Raw genomic sequence first — 26,367 nt, 5'->3', positions numbered from 1 at the left:
GCGGGGGTCCTCCTGGAAGGCATGCACCTGGCTGGAGCAGCCAGGAGAGCTTTGCTCGGGCGAGGGTTGGAAAGCTGATGGCTCCAGCAGTTCTTTGCACTGGTGTACTGCAGCTTCATTCTCCCTTTCCCTTGCCTTTTCTTTCCACATAGCTATTCCTCCTGTCCATTTATTTCCATTGGATAGCGTTCTCTGCTTGTGTGTTCTACCCCTTTCCTCCTTTCAGTCTTTCTTGGATCAAATCAAACTGTAACTCTTTGGGAAGGGGGTCCCTATACCTTTGCCCGAACTCAGAACCGATGTTAAACAGCTGGGCTAGCTGGCCCGCTCACCTCTCCCTCCTATGATAGACACGCTGCGTGGTTGAAGGTTGATCCAAGTTAGTGTTCCCTCCTCTGCTTCCTCCACTCCTGGGACTCGGAGCTATAGCCAGGCTATAAAACACAGGTGTGTCTCAAATGACAAGTTTCTGGTGTAAGATGATGATCGGCTGGCAATAGGCGTGGGCTCTGACCTGTGGCTTGCTTCTAGGACTGCTGATGCAGTGTGCTGGCCTGAACCACACCTCCCAGGGACCAGTCTGTTTGCAGAGCGGCTCCACCTCACCAGGAGAGGCACCTCAGTCCCAAAAGCTGGCACCCTCCATGCCTGACTTTTTTAGCTAGTGGAGGGTTCCTATCTGGTCAGAGAACTACTCATTGTAATAAATGTATTTTCAGTGTATTTCAGTCTGTTTATAAGACTGCAGTGCAAGTGAAGGCTTGTGCCTGGTCTTAGCCTAGTTCTAAGGCCATTTGTTACTCACAGTCACTCCACCTCCACATCTTCCTTATCTGGCTGCCTCCCAAGTATTACCAACCTAATTTGTCATTCTCACGTATGAGTGAAATGGGTTCTTGAGAAAAGCAGGTGTATTCCCAGTACAGGAGGGGCTAGTTCTGATAAACTGCTTTTCCTTCGCAGAAAATGCCATGTGCTTGCTTTTTTCCTCCTTTTTTTCCTTTTTTTTTTTCTCGCTGGTGTTAGTCCCACCCTTCTGCATAAGCAATGTTAGCTCATTAGACCTATGCACTTGTACTGAGCAGCTGTTGGAAAATTCCCATCAATCACAGGTTTTGTCATTGCCCTTTGAAAGCTAATAATGACCACAAGAAGAGGGTGGGGGAGTATGGAGCAGGGGCTTGAAGACGGGGGTTTAAACAAACTGGTGGAGCAAGTTCCTGGGGAAAGGGACAAGCTAATTTGTGTGTGTGTGGGGGGGGGGGGGGGTCTTATAACTTGTCTTACATCTTTCTTTGGGACCCTATGTTGTCCAGGCACACTTCAAGAATGAGTGCTTATCTGTCATGAGCTACAAACTTGATCTAAGAAAACAAGTTTCTTTTAGGTGTCACTTTCTAGCAGAGAAATGGCCAAAGGACAAAGGAGTGAGAGAACCAAGTGAGGAGTTTGTGGCTTCTGCTGCCCTGCTCTATGGTATTTATCTCTGCTTGTGGAATGATGTGACAAAAATCCTCTTCCTAGACATGTCTTTTCTATAGGAAAAACTCCCTAGAGAGCGTGGGTTGTGGAGTTGTATTCCAGCTCTGACAGAGATGCTTCTAAAATGTGTATTTTTGTATGCAGATACTTTTACAAAGAATAGGTGTTTTTGACTGATTCTCAGGGGAGCTGTGCCTGTGCAATGCATATGCATGTGCACATGCACACATAGATATTTCCCCACCTCCACAGATTACTAAGTACAAATTCTGCCTCATGCTCCCACGCAGTGACATATCATATGATCACATTTTACCCAGAATTTTAATGCTATGACTGAGGCAGCCATGTCATGCCATCAGCCTTCCATCAGATCTTGCAGCAATTTCACAGAGCTCTCAAGGCCCCTCTGACTCATCTGTGGTGGCAGAGTGGGAAGCTGGGCAAAAGCTCGTCATGATCTTGCTGGTACTTAATCAAAGGAATGAGACAATGAAGCAGTCCGGGTTTCAGCTGGAGCACTCTCAAAGCCGATTGTTCCAAAACAAAGGCAAGAAAATAGCCAAGCAAGGAAGAGGGCAGCTTCCGGATACCCCACTAACACACCTAAGCAAAGTTGAAGCTTATCACATTGCCAGACCTCTGTGTTTTCCCAGTTTTCATAATAACAGCCCTCACCAGCACCCCTGGCTTGCTAAGTACTGACCATTCTCTTTCTTTTGACGAGCTGAGAAAGAGCAATGTTGAGAGGAGCTTCAAGTCTCTGCTGTACTGTGGCCAAAGCTGCCTTGCTCTGTTTGTCCCTCGTGCTGTCCTCCTTTCATCCTGGCCCTTCTCTGGCTTTCTGCAGCATGCAATTTCCACTCGCCCTGCTTCCACCCCTCCAGCAAGGATGAAAGATGAGAGAAAAGAAAAACTGGCTGCAGCCTAGGAACGAACAGAGTGGGGAATTGACTGCTGGGACTGATTGAGTTGCTAGTGGGGAGGAGCAGCTGTTTTCTCCTTTTTTGTTCTTAGCCGTAAAAGCTGTCTATAAACTAGTGACTATGGAGGAGCCCTAAACATCCGCTCCCTGAGAGCAGAAAGGCAACTGTAATGGCAAGAGTTGTTACAGCAGCAAATCGTGACCTGCAGCCTGTCTTTGATAGAGGGGCGACTGTGTTACACCTGCCCCAGTCCGTGGAGGGTGGCAGCTCTCCTAAGGAGCTCCGGTCCCGGTCCGGTGATGGATCAGCTGCTCTGCTGGCCCCATCTGCACTCCCCTGTAGAGCACGGCATTCAAAGTAGCGTGGTGTTTGTCCTCTGCCAAAAGGTGATTGAGCCAGTGACTAACATATCACTGGGACTTTCCTGCTTGCTGCTGTTTCCCCCGTTCTTAGACGTGGGGGAATTTGCCATGAGCTGAAGAAGACGGAGGTTGGCTGCTTCTCCGCAGCTCAGCCGCTGCTGGTTTCACTGGCAGTGAACCGCCCGCACAGCGGCAGGAGTTACATCAGGGTGAGGGAAGCGGTGGCCTGCCTTCCGGGGGAGGAATTTCCACGCCTGCTGCAGGGTTGTAACAAGGCCCCAGTGCTCCAGAGCTGCTGTGAGAACCGGCACGTGCCTGGCCCCGGAGCTGGCACGCTCGGCCCTTGCCGAGTAGCCGGCAGGGGCCTCAAGGAGATGGCTCTGGCAGGCGCGTGTCGCGCTGTGTTCGCTAGCCCGTGCACGTGTCTGTGACCGTGCTCAGGGCTGGAAAGCTCTGCAGGGCAGTTCATTGCTGGGTCTGCTCCCCCCACCTGGCCGAGGGGCTCCGGGGCTGCCCAGCAAGCTCCTCTGCAGCGTGAGGGAGGCAACAGATCCGTCAGGTGAGTTGTCTCCTCGACAAGAGTAAGAATTAGGACCTGCAGTTTAGCATGTGCTCCCTGCAGATCCACTCCATAGCCTCGTGCTGAGCTGTGCGGGGCCCTCACAACAGGTACTGTCCTCCTGACACGTGGAAGAGTTTTTCCCACTTCTGCTCCAGCTACCTAATTCTGCTGTTCTTATGCCTTGTCTCAAAAACCTCCCGCTGTGCTGCCCAGGTGTGGAGGGCCGACACGTTCACCTGCTGTTCATGTTGTCTGTTTTGCATGCTGTCAGTCGTTGCTTTAGCTTCTTGCTGCTCCTCACACCACTCCACTCTCCACTTACACACATGAACAGCGACAGGGTGAGGGATGAGAAAACTGGGCTGTGCAGAGCTGCCCTTCCCTGATCACAGAGCAGCAGCCAGGGGATGCAGCAGCTTCCTCGTTCGAGCTCGAGCCTCACACCGCAACCAAAGCCACTGCTGAGCGTGGAATCCCCCTGCCCCAGCATTTTATAGAAACAACCTTCGTACTCCTCCTGTTCTTACTGAGCACTGTAAATGTTTACCAGTGCTGATCTGGATGCAGATGTAGTGATATGACATGATTTCATCGCTTTAGTCCTTCTGCTCTAGTGAAGCCACCACCACCACATTTCAGCCTTTTTAGTCTCACAAAGCAAGCTCCGTCTTCTGGCACCCTGCAATGAACTCCTGCCAGCTCTGTCGCCAAGCTGCAGCTTCCAGCAACCAGGACTGCTGCTTGGATCAGTCTGCTTCTCTGAAAACTGTTTATATCCAATACCGTTAACATGCTCCAACATACTGCAATGTGCCTCTCGAACATGCCTCTCATAAACTCTGCCTGTTTGTCCCTCCTGCATCCCCGTTCCACCTTTTTTCTTAAAGACACAGTATGTCCTCATGAGCGACGTGAGGAGCCAGCAGTTGGGTTAGGACTGCGAGTCCGGCGGGCTTGGGAGCGATCCAGCAACGCTGCCGGAGCCGGCACGCCGCGGTGCGATCGCCCGCTGCCCGCCACGGGGAGGCAGCACGAAGCGCGAGCCGTCAGGTTTTGCTCTGAAAGAGCTTCCACCCTCCGAGGCTTGAAAGCAGCGCGTGTGCTTTCCGCCCCGTCAGCGACGCCGGGAGCTGCGCACGGCGCCCCGGACTGCCGCGCCGGCTGGGCGCGGGGCTGGTGGCCGGGCCGGGCGCGGCAGCGGCGGAGCTCCCGGCGCAGGTGGCCCCGGCGAGGCTCTGGCGGGAGATGCCGTGCGCCAGCAGCACAGCCCTGGCCTTGGGGCACCGCTGCGGGCAGGAGCGAGCTGGCGGGTGCTGACCGCGAGCAGGTGAGCGTGTGCCAGCTCTCCCGAGCGCCAGCTCTCAGCTCTCTGCCAGCGCCGCCGCGCGCGAGGGACCCGCTGGCCACGCGCAGGCCGCGCGGTTCCGCGGAGCGGGCGCAGAAGGGGGCCTGGGACGGACGGTGACCGGCCTGCGGCCGGCAGCGGCGGGGGAGGCCGGCAGCAGCGGAGCCCCGCGGGGCAGGGCTTGACTCGGCGGGGGACGCGCGGGCCGGCCACAGGGGGAAAGCTGACGCCCGGCTGGCGCAGCCGCGGGACCGCCGCCGCGGGACGGGGCGCGGAGGGCGAGCCCTGCCCGGGGGCCGCCCCAGGGGTCCGCTCTCCGGGGCGTGCTGCGGGGCCGCCTCGGAGGGAGCCTGGCCCTCCCGCAGGCTGGGCGCGCGCAGCGCGGGTCCGGCGCGGCGAGGTGCCGGGAGAGGGCTGGGGGCGCGTCCCGCGCGGGGCGGGCGAGGCCGGGGAGCCTGGTTTCTGTTCCAGCTGGCCGGGGGAGTTCGCAGGCACGGTCATTCCTGTTTCTGTGCAGCACCCTGTGTCCGGTGCTTTCCTGAGGGCAGACGGGAGCCTCTGCGCCGTGCCCTGCCCGTGAGCCAGGCGCGCGCCGCGGCAGCACCGCGGAGGTAAGCCCCTGCCCGCCGACGGCGGCTGAAGCGGTGCCCTCCCACCGCAGCCTCCCTGCAGACCGGGCCCGGGCTCGACGCGTACGGGCCCGTGCCTGGGCTCGGCGGGCAAGGCCAGAGGCAGGCGGGAGGGCGGGCGCCCTCAGCGTTGCCCCGAGCAGCGGGCGCCTTCCTCCTCCTCCTCCTCCTCCGTTCGGCATCCTGTGCCGGCCGCAGGCCGCCCGCCGGGCCTCGGTTGTTTTTCAACCTGCTGCTTTGCTGACTAACGCCTCCGCTTTCTGCCCGGCTCATTCATGTTTTAGCCCATTTCCTGAGCTTTGAGGTGGTTTCTTCTATTGCTTTCCCTCCCAGTAGAAGGCTGTTACTCAAGTCTCAGCTGTTCTCCTGTCATTTTGACTCATTACTTATGGTAACGCGTGATTATCTCCCTGCTAAATGTCACCAGCCTGTAAAGGTGTCTTGACTCTAGAGTTATAATACCAGGTCTGTATCTCTGAGGATGCTTAGGAGCCGGTTTTAATTCCATTGTGACAAGCAGCAATTACAGAAATAATATTGCTTTTGCATATCATGAACTTGATAACTGGAAGTGTTAATTAATTAACTATTCTAAGGGAAGGAATTGTCAACTTTGTGTCTGTTATTTCCTGTGTGTATTTATTCTTGATGAGAAATATATACAGGTGTTGCCCTTCTTCCAGTCATGGCGAAGCATTCGTGGCTCATCAGTCACTCTGAGGGCATCAGCAAAGCCCTCCCTGCTGCGCCTGCAGCTCGCTGCGCGCTGCCGCTGCAGCCTGGGCTCAGACTGCAGCTGGATGCAAGCAGCTGCCTCTTCCCTTGGATCCACACGGATCCACGGCAATTAACTTCCTCGGGCCTCTGAGTGCTTTGCTTTGAGAGCTGATCCTGCAGCTCGGAGGTGCCAGGGAACGCACTGGCACTGGCACCGGCGCGGAGGGTCGGGCAGCTCCAAGGCCGCGCGCGTGGCGGTGCTGCGGGGGCAGTCGCGGCACGCTGCGCCCGCTGGCTCGCCCCATCCCACGCAGGAAATGCGTCGGTGTGCGGTGCACCCGCTGGCAGCACGCACCAGGGCTCCCGGGGACGCTGCGCGCGTGTCCCGTGTTGCGGCTCTTCCCAGGCGGGAGGCAGTGGTGCAGCCCCGGGGGCCCTGGAGGGCCGCACTGCGCCAGGCTCCCTGGGCTGAGTCTGGCGTCCGTTAAGCATCTGCTGTGCTGGGGCAAGACTCCGCGGTGTCACTCCTAGGTACGGTGTGGGACAGCACAGGGTCAAGTAGGCTGAGCAGTTAAGTTAGACGCTTCCCAGGTGGTTGGTTCTTAATTTCTTTCTTTTATGAGGACAGCAGAGCAGAAGAGCAGTGAGGCTTTGCTCCGCGGTTACACAGGGCTCTCCGAGGTGTGCCAGCAGCATTACTTGTGCAGAGGAGGGAGGGAAGGGAAAGGGCAGCAGGTGTGATCTGAGCAGGTTGTCCTGGAGGCACAAAGCACACTACTTTTAAAACACACAATAATATGGATTTAATATTACACATGCAAATGCTTGTTTTTCTCAGATTTAACTCATGAAAAATGAAAAATCACTTGTTTCCCAAATATTTTCTATATAACTGTTTAGGGTGTAATTAATCTATAGTGTCATCCCTTTGTTATATATTAACTGAATTCCATGTTAGCTTTCCTAATTTAACGCTTTTGTTTTAGACCTGTTGGTATCTCCCAAAATCCTGCTTGCTTGTTCAAACTCTGGCATGTTGTTAAACACTCTCGCAAGCTCCTGCAAGTACCGCCTCAGACAGGGACGCCTCACCTTCCCCGCTCCTGTGCGTCAGCACAGAAATCCCCCAGAGCTGCTCCCGCTCGCTTAGGATTATTAGCAGTTTCCCTGGAGCTGTGTATTCATTGCTCTGGGCTGGGATCAGCAGCCTTTTAAGGCTGACTTTCCCCTTTTCAAACAGACATTATGTGCGCTGGAAGCTTCTGATTGATAGTTTTTCAAATATCGGTACATGAGAAAGAGAGAGCTGTTCCTGCTACGTACGGAGCTGGGGCCTCCTCCCGTGCTTGCTGCCTCCTTGCCCATGTCACGGGTGGGATTTATTTTGTTCCTAACCTGCTACGAAAAGGTGCCGCATCGGGGCCAACCAGCCATGACTCTCCCATGACGCTGAAGTCCCTCGCGGTTATCTGAGGAGCGATGGGGTCCCGGCGGGAGCGGGCCCCCCCGGGCTGGACGCGCCCTTGCCGATGCCTCCCTGGTGCAAGTCTAGTGCCACCAGCCCCCCTGAGCCACTTCGGTGATCTTTCAGAGTTAAAGCTTCTGAGTTTTTATCTGCTCTCCCACCTTTTTCTCACGTCAGCGTGCGAGGCCAGAGCAATACAGTCGCAAACGCTGTGTGGGTGTCGGGACCTGAGTTCACTGCCTCCCCTGCGCTCACCACATCCTCCTGTCGGCACAGTAATACTGATACAGCGGTGACGTCAGCTGCCGTTTATCACTGCCCGTTCCAACACACGACAGCGCGGGCCGCGCACGGGCCGGCTCGGCTCCTCCGCGGTGCCGACGGGACCCGCCTGCTCCCGGCGCCGGCGCCCGCCTGCGGCAGCGGTTTGGCCAGGCCAGCCGTGGAGGTGCCGGAGGGCTGACATGGACAGCTGAAAGGATGGGGCAAGGTAATGTCCGTGTTCCCACCAGCTTTCCCCGCTGCGACTGTTACTGCTTGGTATCTGTGACTTCACTGTAAAGCTTTTCCGTAGCTGACGTGGCCCTTGTGCCCCTGCTGCCATTCGTGTTGGCCTTCACCAGATGGCCAGAGCGTTCCTCTGGCTCCCTGCTGCTTTGGCTTTGTGGTTAGGTGGCACCGTGCATTGGCAGTGAAGCTCCCCAGAGGACATGCAAGAAGAGAACTGGCTTTTGCATGTGGCTGGTGGACTGAGAGACCTCTGCAGACCTTCCACTCTTTTTACTTGGCTGTAACCGTGACATTAACTTTCTCATGCTTGGAAATATCAGGATTATTATTTTTTTATTTCACTTTTATATGTGTGTATGAGTTTTATATGTGCATACAGTTCATGGAGACATTTCAAGCTGCAAGCTTAGACTGGACAGTTCAGTCTTTGGCAGGTTATAGCATCATCATACTTCCAGACCATTAGCAAGAATGATCTTTGTAAATACCTGGTTTTGTATTGGCCCCATTTCCTGTTCTCTGGCATATTAAAACATTGTAGCATCCTTTACAGGCACACACGTATATGAGTGGCTAATCACCTTTATTATGGCCCTGTGCTCTCACATGCCGCTCCCTGGGGTACGGCGGAGTTTGCAGCAGTGGTGCGTGGCAGCTGTGGAGTGCTTGACATTTTACAACCATTAAGGAATTGGGTTTCAAGCGCTCTGGAAGCTGTCTCAAATTTTCCATTTTATGGACGGGGAAATTGAAATGAAATGGTGGAAGGGACTTTTCTAATGCCAGACAGGGAGTAAGTTCCTGTCCCTGCTCGTTGCCCACTGCCTTTCTCCTCCCCAGGTCACCCCTGAGCAGGGAGCTGGCAGGTGCCAGCAAGCAGGAGAGACCTCAGAAACGGAGGGGGGTGGGAAGGGTGGAGACGGAGGCTGCAGAGGGCCTGACTGCAGGAGACTTCAGAACAGGGTCTGCTATGCATTGCTGTGAAGCCGTGAGGTCTTCCAGCTTGTAAGGGCCACAGCGGCCCTTCCGCAGAGCTGCATCTTTCCTCTTCTGCGCGAGCGTCTGAGCCTCGTCGCCGGAGCCGCCAGCAGGGTCGGGAGGTTGGGCACGCGCAGCACGGAGCTCCCGTGGCACCACGGGCGGAGCGGAGCGGAGCGGAGCAGCCCCTGTGCGTGGGGGCAGGAGAGCCGGCTGGGAGGAAGGGAGCGCAGGAAGTCGGGACCAGTCCGAGGGCGCTGGCGGGGGCGAGAGGTGGGACAGGGGAGTTCAGGTGAGGAGGCTCGTGGCCTTGCTTCACCTGTGTTTGAGGGTCCCACTGCTGTTCAGTCTCATTTTCAGCACTGTACACTCATTTCCCGAGTTTCCTTCTGAATTACTGCCTTTTGTGTTAAGCTCTCTCCGGTATGTAACAGCCACTTCTGATGTCGCGATAAGGTGTCTTCCAGGTCAGCTGCTCTCGGACTCTTCTTCCTCTTCAGTCCTCCCTGTCCCCCGGGATTGGCAGTGCTATTCTCTGAGCAGAAAAGGGGGAATGGGTAAGGCAGTTCATGGAAACGGCAGTCCAAGAGCTAAGAGCAGCAAACCTTGCCTTGCTTTGCTCTCTCCGTTTGGGCTGGGCTGGGTCAGAGGGAGGGAGCACAGAAGCAGCGTGGACGCAGCACGCGGGGGGGGCATTGCTCACGCGACTCTGCAATAGGCGGGGGGTCCTCAGAGCCTGTGGAGGTCCAGACCTCGCTCCCCTGCCGAAGAGGAGCTGCCAGCTCCTCCTCGCGCTACCAGGAGGCCACAGCTGAAGCGGGACAGGTGGAAAGCAAAGCAACACTGCAATGGGGCCGCTGCAGCAGGGCCAGCGCCGAGGCGGCACTCATCCCCCCGGCAGTCCCTGGCGCAGGCTGGGCCCGTGAGAGAGAGGAGCAGCCCTCGCGACTGCACCCTCTCCCATCCGGGCAGGGCAGCGGCAGCCTGAGCAGCTGGACCCCGGCCTATTCTGAGCCCAGCAATGATACTTCTGGGTATTTTGCAGAGAGAAGGATGATTAAAAAGGTCGGCGTGAATTGCACGTGTCCCTGTCTCCAGGGCTAGTGATCTCAAGGCCCCAGTGCATTTGGCATAGCTCTTCACTTAAATGTGCTGCAAGAAACAGGGCTCTTGACGCTAAGAGGCCGTGAGCAGATAGACGCTGCATCAGCTGGCAGGGGGACTGCCCATCTCAGGGGCGGCCACATCAGACTGCGGTCAGTCTTAGCGGGAAGTCAGGTGAGAGTGTTTCAGGCAACAGGATAACAGGGTGCCTTTCTCAAAGGACCAAGGCTTTGGAGAAGAGCCATGGGAAGATGGATGGAGGCTCAAGGTGGGGTGAGACAGGGTTAGGCAGCGGGCTGTGCCTTGGCAAATAAGGATTGTACCGCCAGAAATAGTGATAATGACAACAGTTATTGCACAGATAAAACTGGGAGAATTGGGACCTGAGGGGTCAAGAAAAGGTGTTTCCCCAAGGAACTGTCCAATGCAGGAAGAAGGGCTGGAGCGTGGGGAAAGGGGATCCCTGTCCTGCCACGTGCAGCAGGCAAGGGGGGCTTGCAGGGTGCCTGGGGCCCCTTGCTGAGCTGGAGCCCATGCTTCGTGGAGAGCACGTGTTTGGCAGGAAAGGAGGGGCAGCAGCGGCGTGGTGACACTCGGCTGCTCCCACTGCAAGGCTGGGGTGCTGCAGCCATGGGTTGTTTGTGGCACCTCCTGTCTGAGCCTTGCTGACCTCATCTGAACACCCCAGCGCCTTGAGAGCACATCGCTGAGCTCGCTTGGAGCTGCAGGGGCTTTTTGGTGGCTGCTAAATTTATTTTGCTTTCATTATTTGAGTAAACCTGGGAAATTTTTAAACACCACGAATATTCCCTGGGCGGGAGCCGCTTCGCTTGCGTGCTCTCTGCTGAGCGACTGTGGGGGTGTTTGCTGCTGCTGGTGGGGAAGGCACCGGCACCCAGGGCCTGCACTGGGCCCCGTCAGGAGCCCAGGGCATTGCTCTGGCGGCTGCAGCTCGCCCAGTGGCACAGTCTGCACCCAGCTCGTTTTCGCAGGTGCCTCTGTGCAATCCAGTGCGGCGGGTTTTGCAGAGCTCTGGGGTTTACTGCTTGCAAGCATGGCTTGGAGTCAGCAGAGACCCGCTCCTGTGGGTCTGGTCACGGACAGCAGCGCTGCCCCTTGCTGCCTGCGTGTCCTTGTCACCTGCTCCGACAGAAGCATGCTCCACGAGTCATACAGATTACGTCTCCAAAGCCTGGCGTCCCCGTGCTGCCCAGCCCCTTTCAGAATGGCTTGAGAAAACGGGGCTGAAGTCTGCAGTGGGTATCAACAGCCGGTGCCCTGCAGGGAGCTGGCTTTGTCTTTCCGTGCTTATCTGCCTATCTCCATAAATATTAAACACTCTGAAAACACAGGCTTAATGTGTTATGTGGCTGGTCTGGGAGAAGGGGCCATGGGCTCAGTGGCTGAGCAGTGTTTGTAGGTAATACTGTTTTCTCACGTTGCTGAAAACATCCTGCTGCACCTCTGCTCGCAGAGGCCTTTCCTGTAGGTTCTCTTCACCAAACTGCACTGGGACCACCTTCCCCTGAAATGGTGCCACACGTTATTCTCTCCTGTGTCAGGGGAGACTGCTATTTTTGCCTTCCTGGAGGCCCTCAGCTAGGAAGCCCATGCTTATTTAACCTTGGGCAGGCAAGACCAACCAGTTCTCCTAAGTGCTGTTCATATGGGCCCGCAATGACATTCAGACTCCTATTTGACAAATTCACTGCACAGATGTTTAAGCCGCAGCAACGTCACTTCTCCTTGTTGTAAACCATTTCTAGTTGCAGGAAACCAATAGAAAAAAAAAGGGTTAGTACTCAAACCAACTGTCTTCCTGTCGCATGAACAGTCTGGGGCTGCCGTCACTTTGCTGCTTTGACTGTGAAGGAACAGCAGTTTCTCTGGCCCGGTTTGGGGCCCGTTAGCAGTGTCATCAGGCCCCCTCCTTAGCCCCTGGAGAGATGCACACAGGAGAGCCGAGGTGCCTCTCGAATTGGACACTTCACTCATAGGCTCGTAAGCAAGGGCAAGAATAATCCTGCCTCCACCTCCAACACGTGCAGATGGCTGAGCTGAACTTCTAATTCTTTTTTTCAGGACATCCAGCCAGAACCAACATGAGGAACAAACAGTGGCTCCAGAGTATTTTCTTCTTCCTTTTATTCCAGTACAGTAAGTTCCCACACTTCTTTTCCAGGCTGTGCACCCGCAAGGTTTATCTTGCTGGCTATCGATGCAGGCTCTGCGGAGAGGGACGTGGCTCGGGGGTGCCACGGGGACGGTGCCAGGGGACGAGGCGCCTCGGGGAGGCACCGTGGAGGAGGAGACGCGAGCGGGGGCACAGCGGGCAGAGCTCGGCCAGACCGCGTCCGCCCCGGGGAGCGTGCAGCACGGAGGCTGCGGCGGCAGTACCTGGCTTGCCCCGCGACGCGAGAGTAGGATCCCTCACAAAAATCTTCACCGTAGAACATGTTCAGGTGGCCGAGAACGGGATATCCCTGAGCCCGTGGCCAGTGGGGACACCGGCGTGAGCCCCTTTGCCCGGGACGGCACCAGGCGGAGGGCCACGGTCCCTTTCGCGCTGGCTCCCACCCGCCATCCAAACGTAGCCAAGGCGGAGCTGACTTTCTGAGCGGGTCGGATGGGTGGAAGAAGGCAGCAGCAATGGTGCCTGCAGGGAACAGGAGAGGGGCTGGCATTTCACACGCTGCTGCTAGTCAAGACCTGAGACCTGCTTCAAGCTTGAACCAGAAGAAAAGATGAACTCGGAGTTGGACCTCCCTGCCATAAAGGACCACTGTGATGGCTTAGTCTGAATTCTGTGTAACACAGGCCAGGGGATTACCCCGTACTAATTTCAGTTTGGACTAGACTAGATCTTACTTTTTAAAATATTCAATCTTTGTTTTTGAAGTTGCCAGGGATGGAGGATCCTAGACCTGTCCAGGTTGTGCTAGCATTTAGTTATTCCCTTGCTGGTAAAAACCTGACCTCTTCTGAATTTTGGTAGCAGATTCTTACGCAAACAGCAATGCTTGCAGCTTACCAGCTGCCTTTGGTCGATATCAAAATAGAGCAGAAGAAGGCTAACCAGCAGTGCTTATTAGCTTATTAACACTTGCCACTCTCTCTGAGGGAAAGCAGGGTTTGTAACCCGTACTCTGTAGAAAAGTAAAGTCAGGCTAAGGGAGAAAAAGTGTCTTGTTCAGGGCCCTGGAACAAGCAATGTCTGTACCAGGGGCCTCATGGGAGCCTGTTGAGGGCTCAGAATGCGAAGTTAAAATGGAAATGAAACAAAAATGAAATTAATTAAAATTCGAGAACAAAATTCTGAAGTCATAGTGAGATAAAAAAGTCAAAATGAAACAAAATAACAACCACATCATTTGAATCGCAGTTTTTAAAAAGCACGTGGCCCTTGCGGCCGGAGTCTGTTACAAGAATCCCCAAATTTCTTCTTCTTCTGTCACCATTTTGACTCTTCGGGGGCTTGTACACAAAGCAGAGCACTGCTCAGAGCTCACAGATGGGGAGCAGCGTGTGCCCTGCTGCAACAGGAGTGGGAAAGGACTTTGTGATGAGCAGAGTGAGCGGGAAGTGTTGGGCTTTATTTTCCTTTGAACTTACTCTGGTCCGGACCTGGGCTGCTCCCTCCTCTGGACATGTCTTCTGTGCATCGTGACTCAAAATGCCTGCGTTGGTGAGGACGGTCATTTGGTGTGGAGGGCCGAACAGATGCTTCTGGCCCACCAAACAAGCAGGCACAGCACCGCGCAGGCTGCGCGCGGCGTACCGCGTTCTCTTTATTCGCAGCCGTAAAATCAAGTATTGCGGCTGATGAGCACATCACCTACGAGCGCCCGACAGCTGCCGAAGTCACGTCTTCCCAGCAGGCTGGGCCACAGGTGTGGGCAGTGCGGGTGACAGGGGAGGACCCGTGCCTGATTTAAGGACTGGATGTCACAACCTTGAAACCTTCTCTTGGGCGATGGTGATTTTACTCCCATCAAACAGCAGTAATATTGTACATGCAGGAGACTGCGATGTCATTGTGGTCGGCATGGTTTGCACCAGCGTGGCAGGTTGTATCTCCTGATGTCCTTTCCACACTTGTCGTCAGTTATTCCTAGTGTAGTACCAGAGGCTTTTTTTCAGCCCAAGACCCTGTCAGGAGAGGACTCACCAGTGCAGGGTTTCTCACTGCATTGCAATCTCCCTTGCCTTGAAATCCAGGGAGATATCCTCAGTGTGTCGTGCATGGAATGACACTGCTTTTGTATAGCACATCTCATGCTGATGTGAGAGCAGAGCTCCTGCAGAACAATTAGAAGAACATAAGTGCCATTTTGTGACTGCTTTCAAAAGTAACTGATTTTCCTAATGAACTGAGGTGTAACTTCTACAATTGCCGTTACTTCTCAAGTTCTCGTTAGAAGTCTGTTTCAATTTTTTTAACTGATTAATAACTTGTGCCCATTACTTTAGTATATAATTTTTAATGCAAATTATAATATCTACAAAGTTATAATATCTTTTTGTTGGACTTGCATGAAAAGCTTATTCCAAGCCCCTGCAGATGGTCATGAAAAGCGCTGGTGCTGCAGATATCAAGCTGTAGAAAACTGTAAGCATAGAGATGTAAAATGAATGCTAGACTGGCAAAGAGCACTATAAATTTAGGAAATGCTGTAATTAAAATGTTTATACCTGCGATGCATGGAAGCTAATACTTTGTTCTGTCTTTCCAAACCTACAGCTACGCATTGTGAAAACCTCACGTGTTTCGTGGACTATGTACAGACCCTGTCCTGCATCCTGAAAAATGACCTGGGTGCCGGTTCATACAACCTCACTGCAACATGGTATGTCTGCGCAGCAAGAGCAAGGTGCAGCAGCAGAACGCCTGACGTGGCCGTAGCACAGTGATGTCCTTCTGCCCCTGTGTCAGACAGAGCTCTGCTGCTTGCTGCCTTGCTGCTTTTCCTTTGTTCTCCACGCTCCAGTTGCCACCTGACTTTCCCACTGGCGGAAGATCCCTGGTTCCGCCAGCTGCACTGCTTGCCCTGACGCTACGCTGGCTCCGGCTCCTTGGCACTGTTGCCTCTCCTGCCGTGGAGTGCCTTGCTTTTTGCTGCTGCTAAAAACAGACTGTCACTCCTGTGTGCTGTCAGGGCTCACACAACTTGTCCAAGCCCTGTAGAGCTGCTGCTCCGCGCCAGCCGGGAGGTGGGTGCAGTCCTGGCCTGTGCAGCCCTGGTGAGCACCTTTCTTTTGAAGCTTTCCTTTGCACAAACACCTCAGTTCCATTTTCCTATTTCTCTCAGAAAGCTGGTAAGCTGAGCAAGTAGAAAGGGAAAAAAAATCTCTGTCTGAGTTCAAAGATCAATTTTGATTTGAGCACATTGATCCTTTTTCTTTGTAGAAATTTTTTTTGCCTGGTTGTTCAGGAACAGATTAGTCCAACTACATCATGTGGTAGATGTCGACTAGTTTGTTTGTTGCTTGCGTTTTTTTAGGATTCCTGAGGAAGATCCAGAAAACACTGTGGCTGCCTGCAGTCTCCTTCAATCAACGGGGAACACCAGCCATACACAGTACATGTGCACTGTGGACATGACGGAACTCCTGGCAGATATCAAAGTCCAGGTGGATGTTTCAGAGATAGCTGATAGGCAACACATGATTTCCAAAGGCTTTTATATGGGAGAGAACAGTAAGTACAAAAATGGTGGGCTTGAGAAATACTGCCTGAGCTCACGTCCACCCAACAGCCTGAGCAAGAAGTGAGCATCAGAGCCAGGACGGGGGGGCTCGTTCAGTGTTTGTTCTCTCCACAGGGCACTGTGCTCTGATTATTGCTGTTATAAACTACAGAAACGCTTGTGCTTGAGGCTAAGCTCAGAGCCAGCTTGGCCACTAGATAAAATCCCCCTTCCCCATGAAGCAGTGGGTCATACGGGCTAGCCAGTGAAGGGCTACTACGATGATTAAGTGACTGGAGTACGTGCCATACGAGAAAAGGCTGAGAGAGCTGGGACTGTTCAGACTGGAGAAGGCTCAGTGGGGTTCTGAAGGGAGGGTGTAGAGAAGACAGAGCCAGACTCTCCTCAGTGGTGCCCAGTAACAGAACGGGAGGCAACGGGCACAACCTGAAGCACAGGAAGGTCCGTCTGAACATGAGAAAAAACTGCTTTACTGTGAGGGTGACCGAGCACTGGAACAGGCTGCCCGGAGAGGTTGTGGAGTCTCCATCCCTGGAGATATTCAAAAGCCATCTGGACACGGTCCTGGGCAACCTGTTCTAGGTGACCTTGCTTGAGCAGGGTGTCGGACCAGATGGTCTCCAGAGGTCCCTTCCAACCTCAGCCGTTCTGTGCTATTTTTCCACCTCAGACCAGTCTTACATCTAGACTATGACAGTGTTTGTTCTTGGATAGAATCAGAAGAGCAAAAGGAAACGTTTGAACGGGAAATGCCACAAATATCCTCACAGGAGCCCAGGCGGCTCTCGCATAGGACACCAGAACAAACACGATGCTATTGTCTGAGGATGGCGCAAAGTGTCCCAGATACAACAAAGGTGGCACTTCTCCTTTCTGAGGCGATTCCTAGCCATCTTGTCTGCATGACAGGAAGACTGCGTGCGATCCTACCGATGATTTGCTGGGAGACTTGTTCGCTCAGAGTCAGGCAGTGAACAGTAAAGAAAATGGGTGTTTAGCCAGGCAGCGGAGCCAGGTAGGCAGGCAGGCACCTTGGGGGCATGTGAAATGGATTTTTTTCTACTTAGATTATTGTGAAAATTAAACTTCATGTGAGAAGTGTCATCAATTTTGACAAATGCCAGAATATCTCAGGAAAGCCCCTTGCCTCCACTGACAGAGTCAAGAGCACTTTGGAGCACAGATGAGGTGGTGGTGCTTTGCATTCTCCTGGATGCTGGTGCACCCATGCAGAGACTTCACAGCTCAGTGACAGACCCAGAAGATTAACACTGTGCATTACTGCTTCTCCGCACGTGAAAACACCCTACGGGGGGATACAAAAGCAGAGACGGTGCTCTGCTAGGCACTTGTGCCACAGGCAGGATTTGCACTAGCTTTATGCAGTATCCACTAGCCTCAGCTTTTCCTGGTGTCTCTGTTACGTTAAGGGGTATTTCCCTAACTGTGCAAGTGACCTTGACTGCATGGAGTCCTCCTCTGGCATGAACAGGGCAGGCTGCTTTGCTCGCCTCATGTCCTCGGAGGTATCAGCCCCCCGCCACTGCCTCCTGCTCCGTTAGGTGCTGAGGAGGCTCAGGGACAGGCATCAGGCCCATCCAGTGAGACGCGGGCCTGACCGCACTGTGCTGCCGATGCGTGCGGCTCTGCGCGCGGCTCGGGGCCGCTCGGCCCGGGCGGCAGGGAGGGTGCCCTCGCCGCAGGGGCCACCTCTGCCAGGCAGCTCCGCACCCTGCTCTGCCGTGCGGGTGCCGTGCCAGGCTGCCTCTTGTACCTGCAGTGACGCTGTGAGGAGTAACGCCACCCTGTCTTCACCCACAGTCAAACCGCAGCCGCCTTTCAATCTCACCGCTGTGTTCTCAGAGGGTTACAATATTTCTTGGGAAACCATCTACCAGAACTCTCCTTTTTACTTTTTGAATGAGGAGCTGGAATATCAGCTGCGTTATAAGAGAAGGAACGACACCTGGGAGGTAAGTGAGATGCCAGTTTACCATCAAGTGGGATGTACCAGCAAAGAGGAAGCCAGCCCAACCCGGGGCAGGAGCCCTGGTGCGGAAGAAGGGTTCTCAAGGTTTATAAAAGTTTCCTCTTTGCTTGTCTGCACTGGAAACAGACAAAGCTGAAAGGCAATTGAGAGGGAGAAGCTGTTTGAGAGGTGCTAGATCTTGTGGGGAAGGCTGGCAGCTCGTTTGCTCCCGTGCTGTCCTGCACAGAAGGATCCCACAGGGCCACGTGCCAGAGCGTGGCCCGCAGAAGTGACTCGCAGACGGGGGATTCCTTAGCAGGGCTCCTCACTGTGCCGCGTAAGCAAGGATGAGGCGGCAGTGGCTGCCTAGCCCTGACTGTCTGGTGTTTAATTGTTCACAGACTCAGAAGACTAAAGCTGTCCATGAGGACAAGCGAACGCTGGTCATCCTGCCACAGGAACTCCAGGGAAACACTGAGTATGAGGTCCAGGTGCGAGCCAGACCCCGAGAGGACACTGGCTACCGCGGATTTTGGAGTGAATGGAGTTCTCCGCTGACACTGAAAACCAGCCCTGCCGGTACGTTATGCCCGCTCTCCCTACCCTCCCTGTTGTCCTAACGTCAGAGGATGCTTCCAGAATTCTAATCACAGCTGATTAATTAGAACAAATGCTAAACAGTCTAGTGAAGATAGGTATGTTGTTTGGCTTGCTTACTGAATACGTGAACTCCTGGCTTGGGCTGACATGTGCCGTCTGTATTCACCTTCTCACCGTGCTGTAGAGCCCACCCTACAGAAGGGCCCGGGGCAAGAGGGCTCGGCGGGCTGGCTTGCAGCTTTGGTTGCCACAGCAGGAGCACAGCCTCTCGTTCCCTTTGCAGTGCCAGACCTCCAGGGTCCTGGTTACAGCTTCCAGCGATGGGGAAGGTCTGGTGGAGGTAACTCAGCTGTCGGGGTCAGTGCTGCCTTCAGCTGAGGGGAGAGAGGAGCCTGCCCTCCGGGCTGAGCTCAGTGCCGGGATACTGATGTCTGATGGTCGCGCTTGGCTGGGCACAGGCGTCCGGTGCAGTGGCCGCCGGGCCCCTGCCCAAGGGTCTGCCCTAGACAGCGGTGCGGCAGCGCTCGTCGTGCTGGAGCAGAGGCGCTGACCGCGGGGAGCGTTTGCGCACACGGGGCAGGGCAGGACGACCACGGTCAGTGCCAACAGCACATGCTGAGCTTCCCCGCTCCCACTGACCCGCAGCTCAAACGGAGGTATCAAACGGTGCCGTGGCAGCAGGGCCGGGCTCCCTTTGCTGAGGGCTGCCGTAGTTCTGGGTCTCAAGGGTACTCCTCGCCCTCACGGGTGGAGAGCAGCCAACAAGTGAATACTTTCCTCAGATTTCCCTGGCCAACTGCCCTCTCTTTGCACTTCCTGGTCCCCCTGTGATGGTGTCCCTAGAGCAGGAGGGTTTGGAAACACCCGAGCTCTTTGGAGCAAGGAGCTGTCCTGCCCTGAGCACGCTGGCTGTCTCTCCCGGGTATAGCCAGGCCACAGAACAGCTGATGCACAGCTCACTTCATGGATTCAGTCTTGTCTGAGCTCCCTCGGTCATGCTTGCCCCCATGTCCAGAGGGCTGGGCCCCAGGTGAAGCCTCCGTGTCCTAGGGAAAAGTCTGGTGTAAAGTTTGATTGTCTTTCCTCACCATCTCCTGCTTATTGACCAGGGTAGAAATCAGGGTGAATCCGAATGACCCAGTCTTTTTGTCCAGCAGTGACACAGAGAGCAGGCACAGGATGGCTCCTGCTGTTTGCTGTTGTCGCAATGATCGCTGCCTCGGTCACAGCCTTTCTGGCCAAGCAGCAGAGGTAAGAGTCCTTAAGGAAGCCGGAGCAAGCGTTCCTGCTCTGTGCTGCTAAAGGTGGGGTGTTCACATGCAGCCGTCTCTGCATCTGGTACAGCCATGCGCAGTGCCAAGCCCGTGAGGGCCAGCAGAGTATGGTCTCGGGCTGGTGTACAGCCAAGAGCGCCTTGCTTTTCTCTGTAATGTGTGATTAACTCCAAAGCCTTTCTCTTTTTCCTTCCAGCTTGTGGAAGAAGGTGGCCTGCATCCCAGACCCTGCTTCCTTTTTCAAACCACTTTACCTGGTGCATAATGGAGATTTCAAGGTATAAATGGGCTACGTAAGCCTGTGGAGCACATGGCAAAGTTAAACTGAGAGGCCCGACATGCTATCCTGGGCAGGGTATTCTCACTAAGCGGGCGGGAGGAGGAATCTGTCCCAAGGGAATGCCAAGTGGCTCTGAATGAGGACCAGAGCCCTCCAGTGTTTATTCTGTGTGGAAAAGGCTTTTTGCCAGGCCTGCTCTGCTCATCCCCCCGTAGGTGCTGTCACAGCAGGTGAGCTGAGCCTCATGCGTGGGGTAGGCGGCCTGGGATCCCCAAGGGAATGGATGAAGGGGTCCTAGGACAGTAACTGGGATTTTTTTTCAAAGCTCCAGTCCCACGGTGCCATCAGGGGCAGGTAGTCAGCTTCACTGTAGGGCCAGATCTCCCACTCAGCCTCTGCAGTGACGCAAGTTCAGCACTAACCCCCCTAGTCCTCTCTGGAGAGTCCCTCATACAGTCATCCTGGAAACACGGTTAGCGCTTTGGGGGCAAATAACTAGCTTGTGACGGTGCTGTATGTGCAGCTGCCTCCCTATTAAGGAAGTGTCTTTGTGAAGTGAGCAACTTCGTCTAGCCCTCCTGAATGCACCTCTCTCTTAACACCAGCCAAACTTGCTCATGTGGCAAAAATGCCTTGCAAAGACTAGAGGGTTTGCTGGACTTCTTAGGATACAAAAGCAAAAGAACATCGCACATCCATAAATGTCGTTCACATCGAGCTGAAGAGCAGCCCACAATGCCATGATCGAATTGGAGAAGTACTGACATGTGAGCGTAGACATCGCTGCCTCTTCTTTCTGAACAAGTTCCTGTCGTTACAACAGCTCTGATCAGAGACACTTCAGTGTCTGCTTTTTCTTTCTGCTTTTTCTTAGACACTCTAGGAGAGGAACACCAGCTGGGCCCTAGCGATCGTCACGTACTTTCCCGCTGCTGCATGGCTGATGTTTGCAGGTCCTGGATGGGCACCATTCAAACTGCAGCCTGCAGTGACTGCCTCACTTCCTGCTTGTCTTCCCCTTTCAGGCCCATTAGGGCTTCCCATATCTGCACACGAGGGTACTTGCACCTTCCTCCGAGGCAGCTGGCACTGGTTGTTCTCAGGGAAAGGTGCCAGAATGAGAGGGACTCAGTGTGGGAACTCCTGAGAGTCGCGGGCTAGTGCCTGCAGTGGTAATGAAACCACCCTCTTGCGCGCCTCTCAAGGAACCCCATGGCTGCACCCCGCCTGGTTGGAACGGTGTTTTTGCTAGTTCCTAACGAGGTTGTTCAGGGCTGCTGGGAGGGAATGAGCCTCAGTTACAATAACGCTAAAACTGAAGTACTTCTGGGAAATGCAATAAATTTGCAAAATAAAGCAGCGGTCGCCCACACAGCCACAGCAACAAGATGCACAGGCAGGGGATGTCAAGAGGATGTGGTGACCTCACTAATATGTGAACTGAGCCCTCATTATCAGCTGGCAAAAAGCCAGCTGATCTAGGGCTCATTCAGTTGCATCCTGCCTGCATCAAAGCAAGTGCCTAGGAAACGTCTGTGGATAATGACCAGCAACTGACAACAGTAGTGCCCTGCAGGGAATCCTGGGTTGGTCAGGAAGCAGTAAAAAATTTAGAGAAAACTTAAGATATGAAAAGAGAAGAGAAAGCAGAGGAACATTGTCTACTCCATTGTGTGTACGTGTCCTTGTATTCATGGTGGGTTGGAATGTGCAAAGAATTGTCAAGAGAGCGTTGGCAATATTCTGCCTGCTCAGTTCTAAGAAAGAGGTTCCCCTCTGTTTCTTTAAACAGCCTTTTGCACTCTAGGCACCTTCACGTCCATTACAGCTTTAATAACACACTCTTTGCAGTTTAGGTTTAAAAGAAATTAAAATATACTTGGTGCTTTCTGCTGTAATGAAGATTTTTCCATGCTCAGTGTCAGAGGGTAACAAGCTGAGTGAAGCTCTCTTCCCAAATGCTTTGTTCATGTCCAGTTACACTGAGCACAGTTTGGGATAGGGGCTTATACCATTCAAAGGCAGTTCCAAAGCTGTGGCAACACCCCGCTCTCGTCAGCACACTGTCAGAAGCCTTCACAGCATTTACGCGGCTCAGCGTTGCTACCTGCTTTACACACAGCAGAAAGTGGTGCACGTGGAGAACAAGAGCCTCGACACAGCTCAGCCAGCAGGGCAGGGCTGGACAGGGAGCAGACCCAAGTCTTGATTCGTGGTGCTGTGCCCAGCCTCTGGGCTGCACGGCCTCTCTGATAGGACTCACTGGTATTCGCCAGTGGCACACCACTGAAAGTTCGCTGAGGTCTGAGTGTCTGATCCAGTGGCTTCTTTGAAAACAAACGAACAGAAACTTTTACTTTGCTCCTAGCTCGAAAAAAACAGAGGTGCCTTCACTCCTAGATATGACTGACTGCAAAGGGCTCGTGATTTAGAAATACACATGGCGCAGGGCTGAATGCAGTGGAAATGGAGACAGGGAAAGGCAAGGTTCAGTGTGTCACACTCCCCAGTCCTATGAGGGAGCGTCATCTGCACCCAGCAGTGGCTACAACTCTTTGAGGTCCCCATTGCCTGCCTGCCACTGCTGCTTTCCTGTCACCAAGAGTAAGAAGGCTGGTTTGGGCACGGTCACGTGCAGCAGATAGGCGAAGCCTTGTCCTGACCCACTTGCAAGGCGGCAGAGGTGAGGCAAGTGGCAGAGCAGGGCTAGGTGTGGGTTGGGTGCAGATGCAGCACCCAGGCGGAGACGTTTTTGCTCCTTCCAGAGAGAGGCAGTGTCCGGGGATGGGGGCAGGGAGACCTGGTGGCTTGGGAGGGGACCACTGGCAGACGCGGCAGAGGATGCTGCCTTGGGCAGTAGAGGAAAATGCAAAGCTGTGAATGTAAAAGCTTTCAGAGCTAATTATTATTTGAGCCAGTTCTCCTGAAGTTGTCTGTGCCCAGTAATAACAGCATCACATCCTCTGCCATTTTGAGGCACTCAGTGATCTTAGAGTCTGACTTTGCCTCTAAAAACATAAGCTCTTTGGGCATTTCCTCCAAAGGTGATAATACTAACCTCTCTCCCCTTGTATGTCCTTTTATGCAGAAGTGGGTTGGCGTATCCCATACCAAAATGACCCTCGATTTCTTTGAATGGGGAATAGTCCTTCCAGAAGTCCTAGAAGTTTACAGCGTGCGTCATCCCAACAGCATCTCACAGGAGGAGCTGAGTGAGCTGAAAAAGGATCCACCGTGCAAGCCGTGCGTGTCTTGCCTGACTGCCCCAGGTCAGGATAGCCAGTCCCCTCTGTCCAGTGTAAACAGTAGCAGTGGGACTCAGGACCGGTCATATGGGCATTTGTCCATTGATACTGTGACTGTGGCTGATGAATTCACACCTTGTAACTCCCAGTGCAACTGTAACCGTATGCACAGGGGACATGAGCATACCAATGATGGAGATGGTAGTGCTGGAGAGACCGGTTACCCCAAGGTTAACGTTGATGATGACGAGAGAGAGAGATCCAGCGACTTGCTTCTGGCTGACCTGAGCACACAGGACAAAATACTTGCCTCGGGCTCTGTGTCCACAGACCACTTGAGGAGTGCAAGTGCCCCAGCTCATCAGAAAGTAGAAAGGGCTCTGGAAAGAGGGATGGGGAGTATCCTAGAAGCCCTTTGTTTGCACCCTAATCAGTGGGATTTGGAAAATCCAGCTTCTCTGCCTTCTCCTGATGGTGAAAGTGTTTCCTACAGCGAAGGCTCCTGTGACTTTTTCCCTCAGAGTGCAAGGGCTGGTGACAGTTATCCTATGATCTGCCTAGACTTGGACACTATTGACAGTGGCTTTGTGGACTCAGACTGTGGGAGTCCAGTTGACTGTGAATTTGATCAAAACAGTCAGACCAACTGTGGGTCTCTCCCTCTTGAGCAGGAGGGAGAGGACTTCCCACGGAGCTACGTCAAGCAGTGGGTCTCCTGTCGCTCGGACAGCCCTGCCGGTGGGACACAGGCAAACTAAGGACTTGGTGTTGCCTTGCGGACAACACAACTTCCGTACTGTGCCAGCAGCAAAGTGTCAGCAAAATTCAGAAAGAAAACAAAGTTTACTTTGTGTAAGCTGTATTGCATGCAGCTGAAAACTGTTAGGTCCATAGAAATATATGCCTATTTCTGTTGCCACTTCTCCTGTTCATGTTGCCATGATCCATTTTTTTCAGCATCTCAGGTCAAACACCTTCGTAATGAGCTGCAAAATTTAACTTCTTTCAAGCAGAAAAGCAACTGTACCTTGAAAACTGCCCTTTAGTTTAGACAATGTGCGAAATTTTTTGAAAGTAAGCTTATAAATAGTACAACACTTTAAAATGATTTTCCCTGCCATTCTCACATGGCTTGAGAGTTTGGAGGTATATGGAGCCTTAGAAACATAATCCATGATGATCATATTTGTTACATTAAAGTTCCTCTACCCTGTCCTAACAACACAGGTGTTGTTACTTTTCCTACCAATATCATTGGCTCTTTAAACCCAGCAGTAACCACTTACATTAATCATGAAGGGTCCCAGCCCTGTCCGTGGGTATGAGCAAAAAACAGTTCTTGCATCATCAGAGAACTGAGCATTCAAGAGACCAAACAGAATTCTGGTTTCAGAAGGACTTTGCCTTTGCAGGTAGAGTCTACAAATGAAAATTCTTCAAAACACATATAATTTCAGAGAAATTGTTGCTACTAGGGTTTCCTGTTGAATTAGCATCTCATCTAGCAATTTCCAAGCACATTAACTGTAACACTTAGTGGCTTTTAGAACTATGCAGAAATTTCAGGAATGCTATCTTACCTGGACGTGCCTGCAACTCCATCTTCTGCGTCGGACCTGGGTCTGCTGCAGTTAAAAGGTCAGTAGCACAAAGCCTGGACAATTTCTGCTAGCAAGTAATGCCAGCCGTGAAATGGCCATTTGTACTGTAACCATGAAAATGTTTCCCTCTGGTGTCTCTGTACCTCTGTTTTGTTCTGGATAATTGTCTTTAATATGGTACTGATATTGAATGTGAAGAGCTACTCCTTATGTAGGCACAATGTCACTAATCCAAGGGATGCTTGGCTGCCGGAGAAGATCTTTTATTGAGAGAACCTTTATGGTGAACAGTGTATAATTCCAGCTCAGTAATAATGTGTTCTCGTTGTGATACTAATAAACTCTCTTCCCTCTCCCTCATCTCTTCTTCCTCAAGAATTTTGCCAATCCACAGCTCCCTAGACAGGAGGGGGCATTGCAATGAAGAGAAGCTGTCTCATTCACAGGTTAGTGGTGGAAGAGTCAGGGATCCAGTGCTGGGAGAACTTCTCTATTCATCCACATCCTTGGGCTGATTATCCAGAACAGCCATGGTCTTTACCATGTTGCTTTTGAACCTACAGATATTAGCTCTTCTCATGTGGTTATTACTCTCTCAGTATGCCCCTAGCTCAGGGGCTTCCTTCTTCTCCAAGGTATGTTTCTTGGTTCCTTCCCCCCTTCTTTTTCCTAGCTTTCTCTTTCTTGTCGTCTTCTCTGATAAGCTGTCGGAAGTACTGTCCTAATGTGTTCGTGCACCCTCCGTGCTGTGCTTCAGGCTGTGGCACCCTGTGCGTCCCGGGAGGCAGCAGAGGAGTGAGCCTTGGCGAGCAGAGCCTGCCCTGCGCCGTCCTACAAGGGCTGCTTGCACTGTGCCCGCGCGAACGTGTGCTGGGCAAGAGCACTGCTGATGGGCTGTAACACCATTTTCTGCAGGCGCATCTCAAGACTATGTGCACTTCGGGCACTAGATTCACTGCAGTAACTGGCTCCAGGCTGTTCTGGGAAGGAGCAGGATCTTGCCTGTCCTCCCAGGGCCCTTTTACGCTTTGGCACTGCATACTCCTTGCTTCTATCAGTATCATCAGCCCCAGAACTGCTGAAGGAGCTGTTTCTGTCACAGATCCATTATCTGAAGCTGCACATCTAATAGGTGGTGACAGTTTGCTGCTGCGTTGGCCTCGGAGCAGCCTCTGGTCGCTCTAGAGGCTTCTAGAGCCTTCATGGGCCAAGAGGAGCTTGCTTTGATAGGTGGCACAAGGACGTGAAAACAAGGGAGACTGTTCCCTTTGAAGCAAGCTATCACAGCTAAGTTTTTGACTGATTTTTGGCCAGAGTAGTGAAGTGATTTTTTTTTTTTTCTTCTCCCTTCCCTCCTCCCCCTCACCTTCCCCCTGTGTCTCCTGGCAGCCTGGGGCCTGGGTCTCTAGAAATGTACCTGACCTACCAATATCTAATTTAGAAAAACTGGATTTCCTCAAGAATGCTAGGGCTATTGGTGGTGTTGCAAGCCAACGTTTTGTTGGGTTTGGAGATCTCCCCTGCTCTCAAACAAGCTGCCTGTGAAAGATCTCAGTCCGCCCTTCAGTAACCTGAGTAGCAGTGTGAAGCACAGGAAGGACTTAGGATAA

The 26,367-nt window shown here is 53.2% G+C and overlaps 1 protein-coding gene across 7 annotated transcripts; it reads left to right on the top strand.

The window, feature by feature from the left end:
• Positions 1 to 3,271: 3,271 nt before the first annotated feature.
• On the top strand, positions 3,272 to 25,117 carry IL21R (interleukin 21 receptor). 7 transcript variants are annotated; one of them, XM_064519969.1, is made up of 11 exons: positions 4,357 to 4,659; positions 5,195 to 5,288; positions 7,666 to 7,978; positions 12,163 to 12,237; positions 14,822 to 14,927; positions 15,582 to 15,778; positions 17,610 to 17,761; positions 18,159 to 18,336; positions 19,515 to 19,608; positions 19,828 to 19,909; positions 23,000 to 25,117. In XM_064519969.1, exons 3-11 carry the CDS (start codon positions 7,969 to 7,971, stop codon positions 23,912 to 23,914), a joined length of 1,809 nt encoding a protein of 602 aa, XP_064376039.1. In that variant the 5' UTR covers positions 4,357 to 4,659; positions 5,195 to 5,288; positions 7,666 to 7,968; the 3' UTR covers positions 23,915 to 25,117. The 7 variants fall into 7 exon arrangements, with proteins under 7 accessions (XP_025969695.1, XP_064376039.1, XP_064376038.1 ...); XM_064519968.1 differs by having other exon boundaries at positions 19,512 to 19,608; XM_064519971.1 differs by lacking the exon at positions 7,666 to 7,978 and having other exon boundaries at positions 4,358 to 4,659; positions 19,512 to 19,608.
• Positions 25,118 to 26,367: the final 1,250 nt, after the last annotated feature.

This window comes from Dromaius novaehollandiae, chromosome 14, assembly GCF_036370855.1.
Source record: "Dromaius novaehollandiae isolate bDroNov1 chromosome 14, bDroNov1.hap1, whole genome shotgun sequence".
NCBI lineage: Eukaryota > Metazoa > Chordata > Aves > Casuariiformes > Dromaiidae > Dromaius > Dromaius novaehollandiae.
This window is presented reverse-complemented; position numbering and strand designations above follow the sequence as displayed.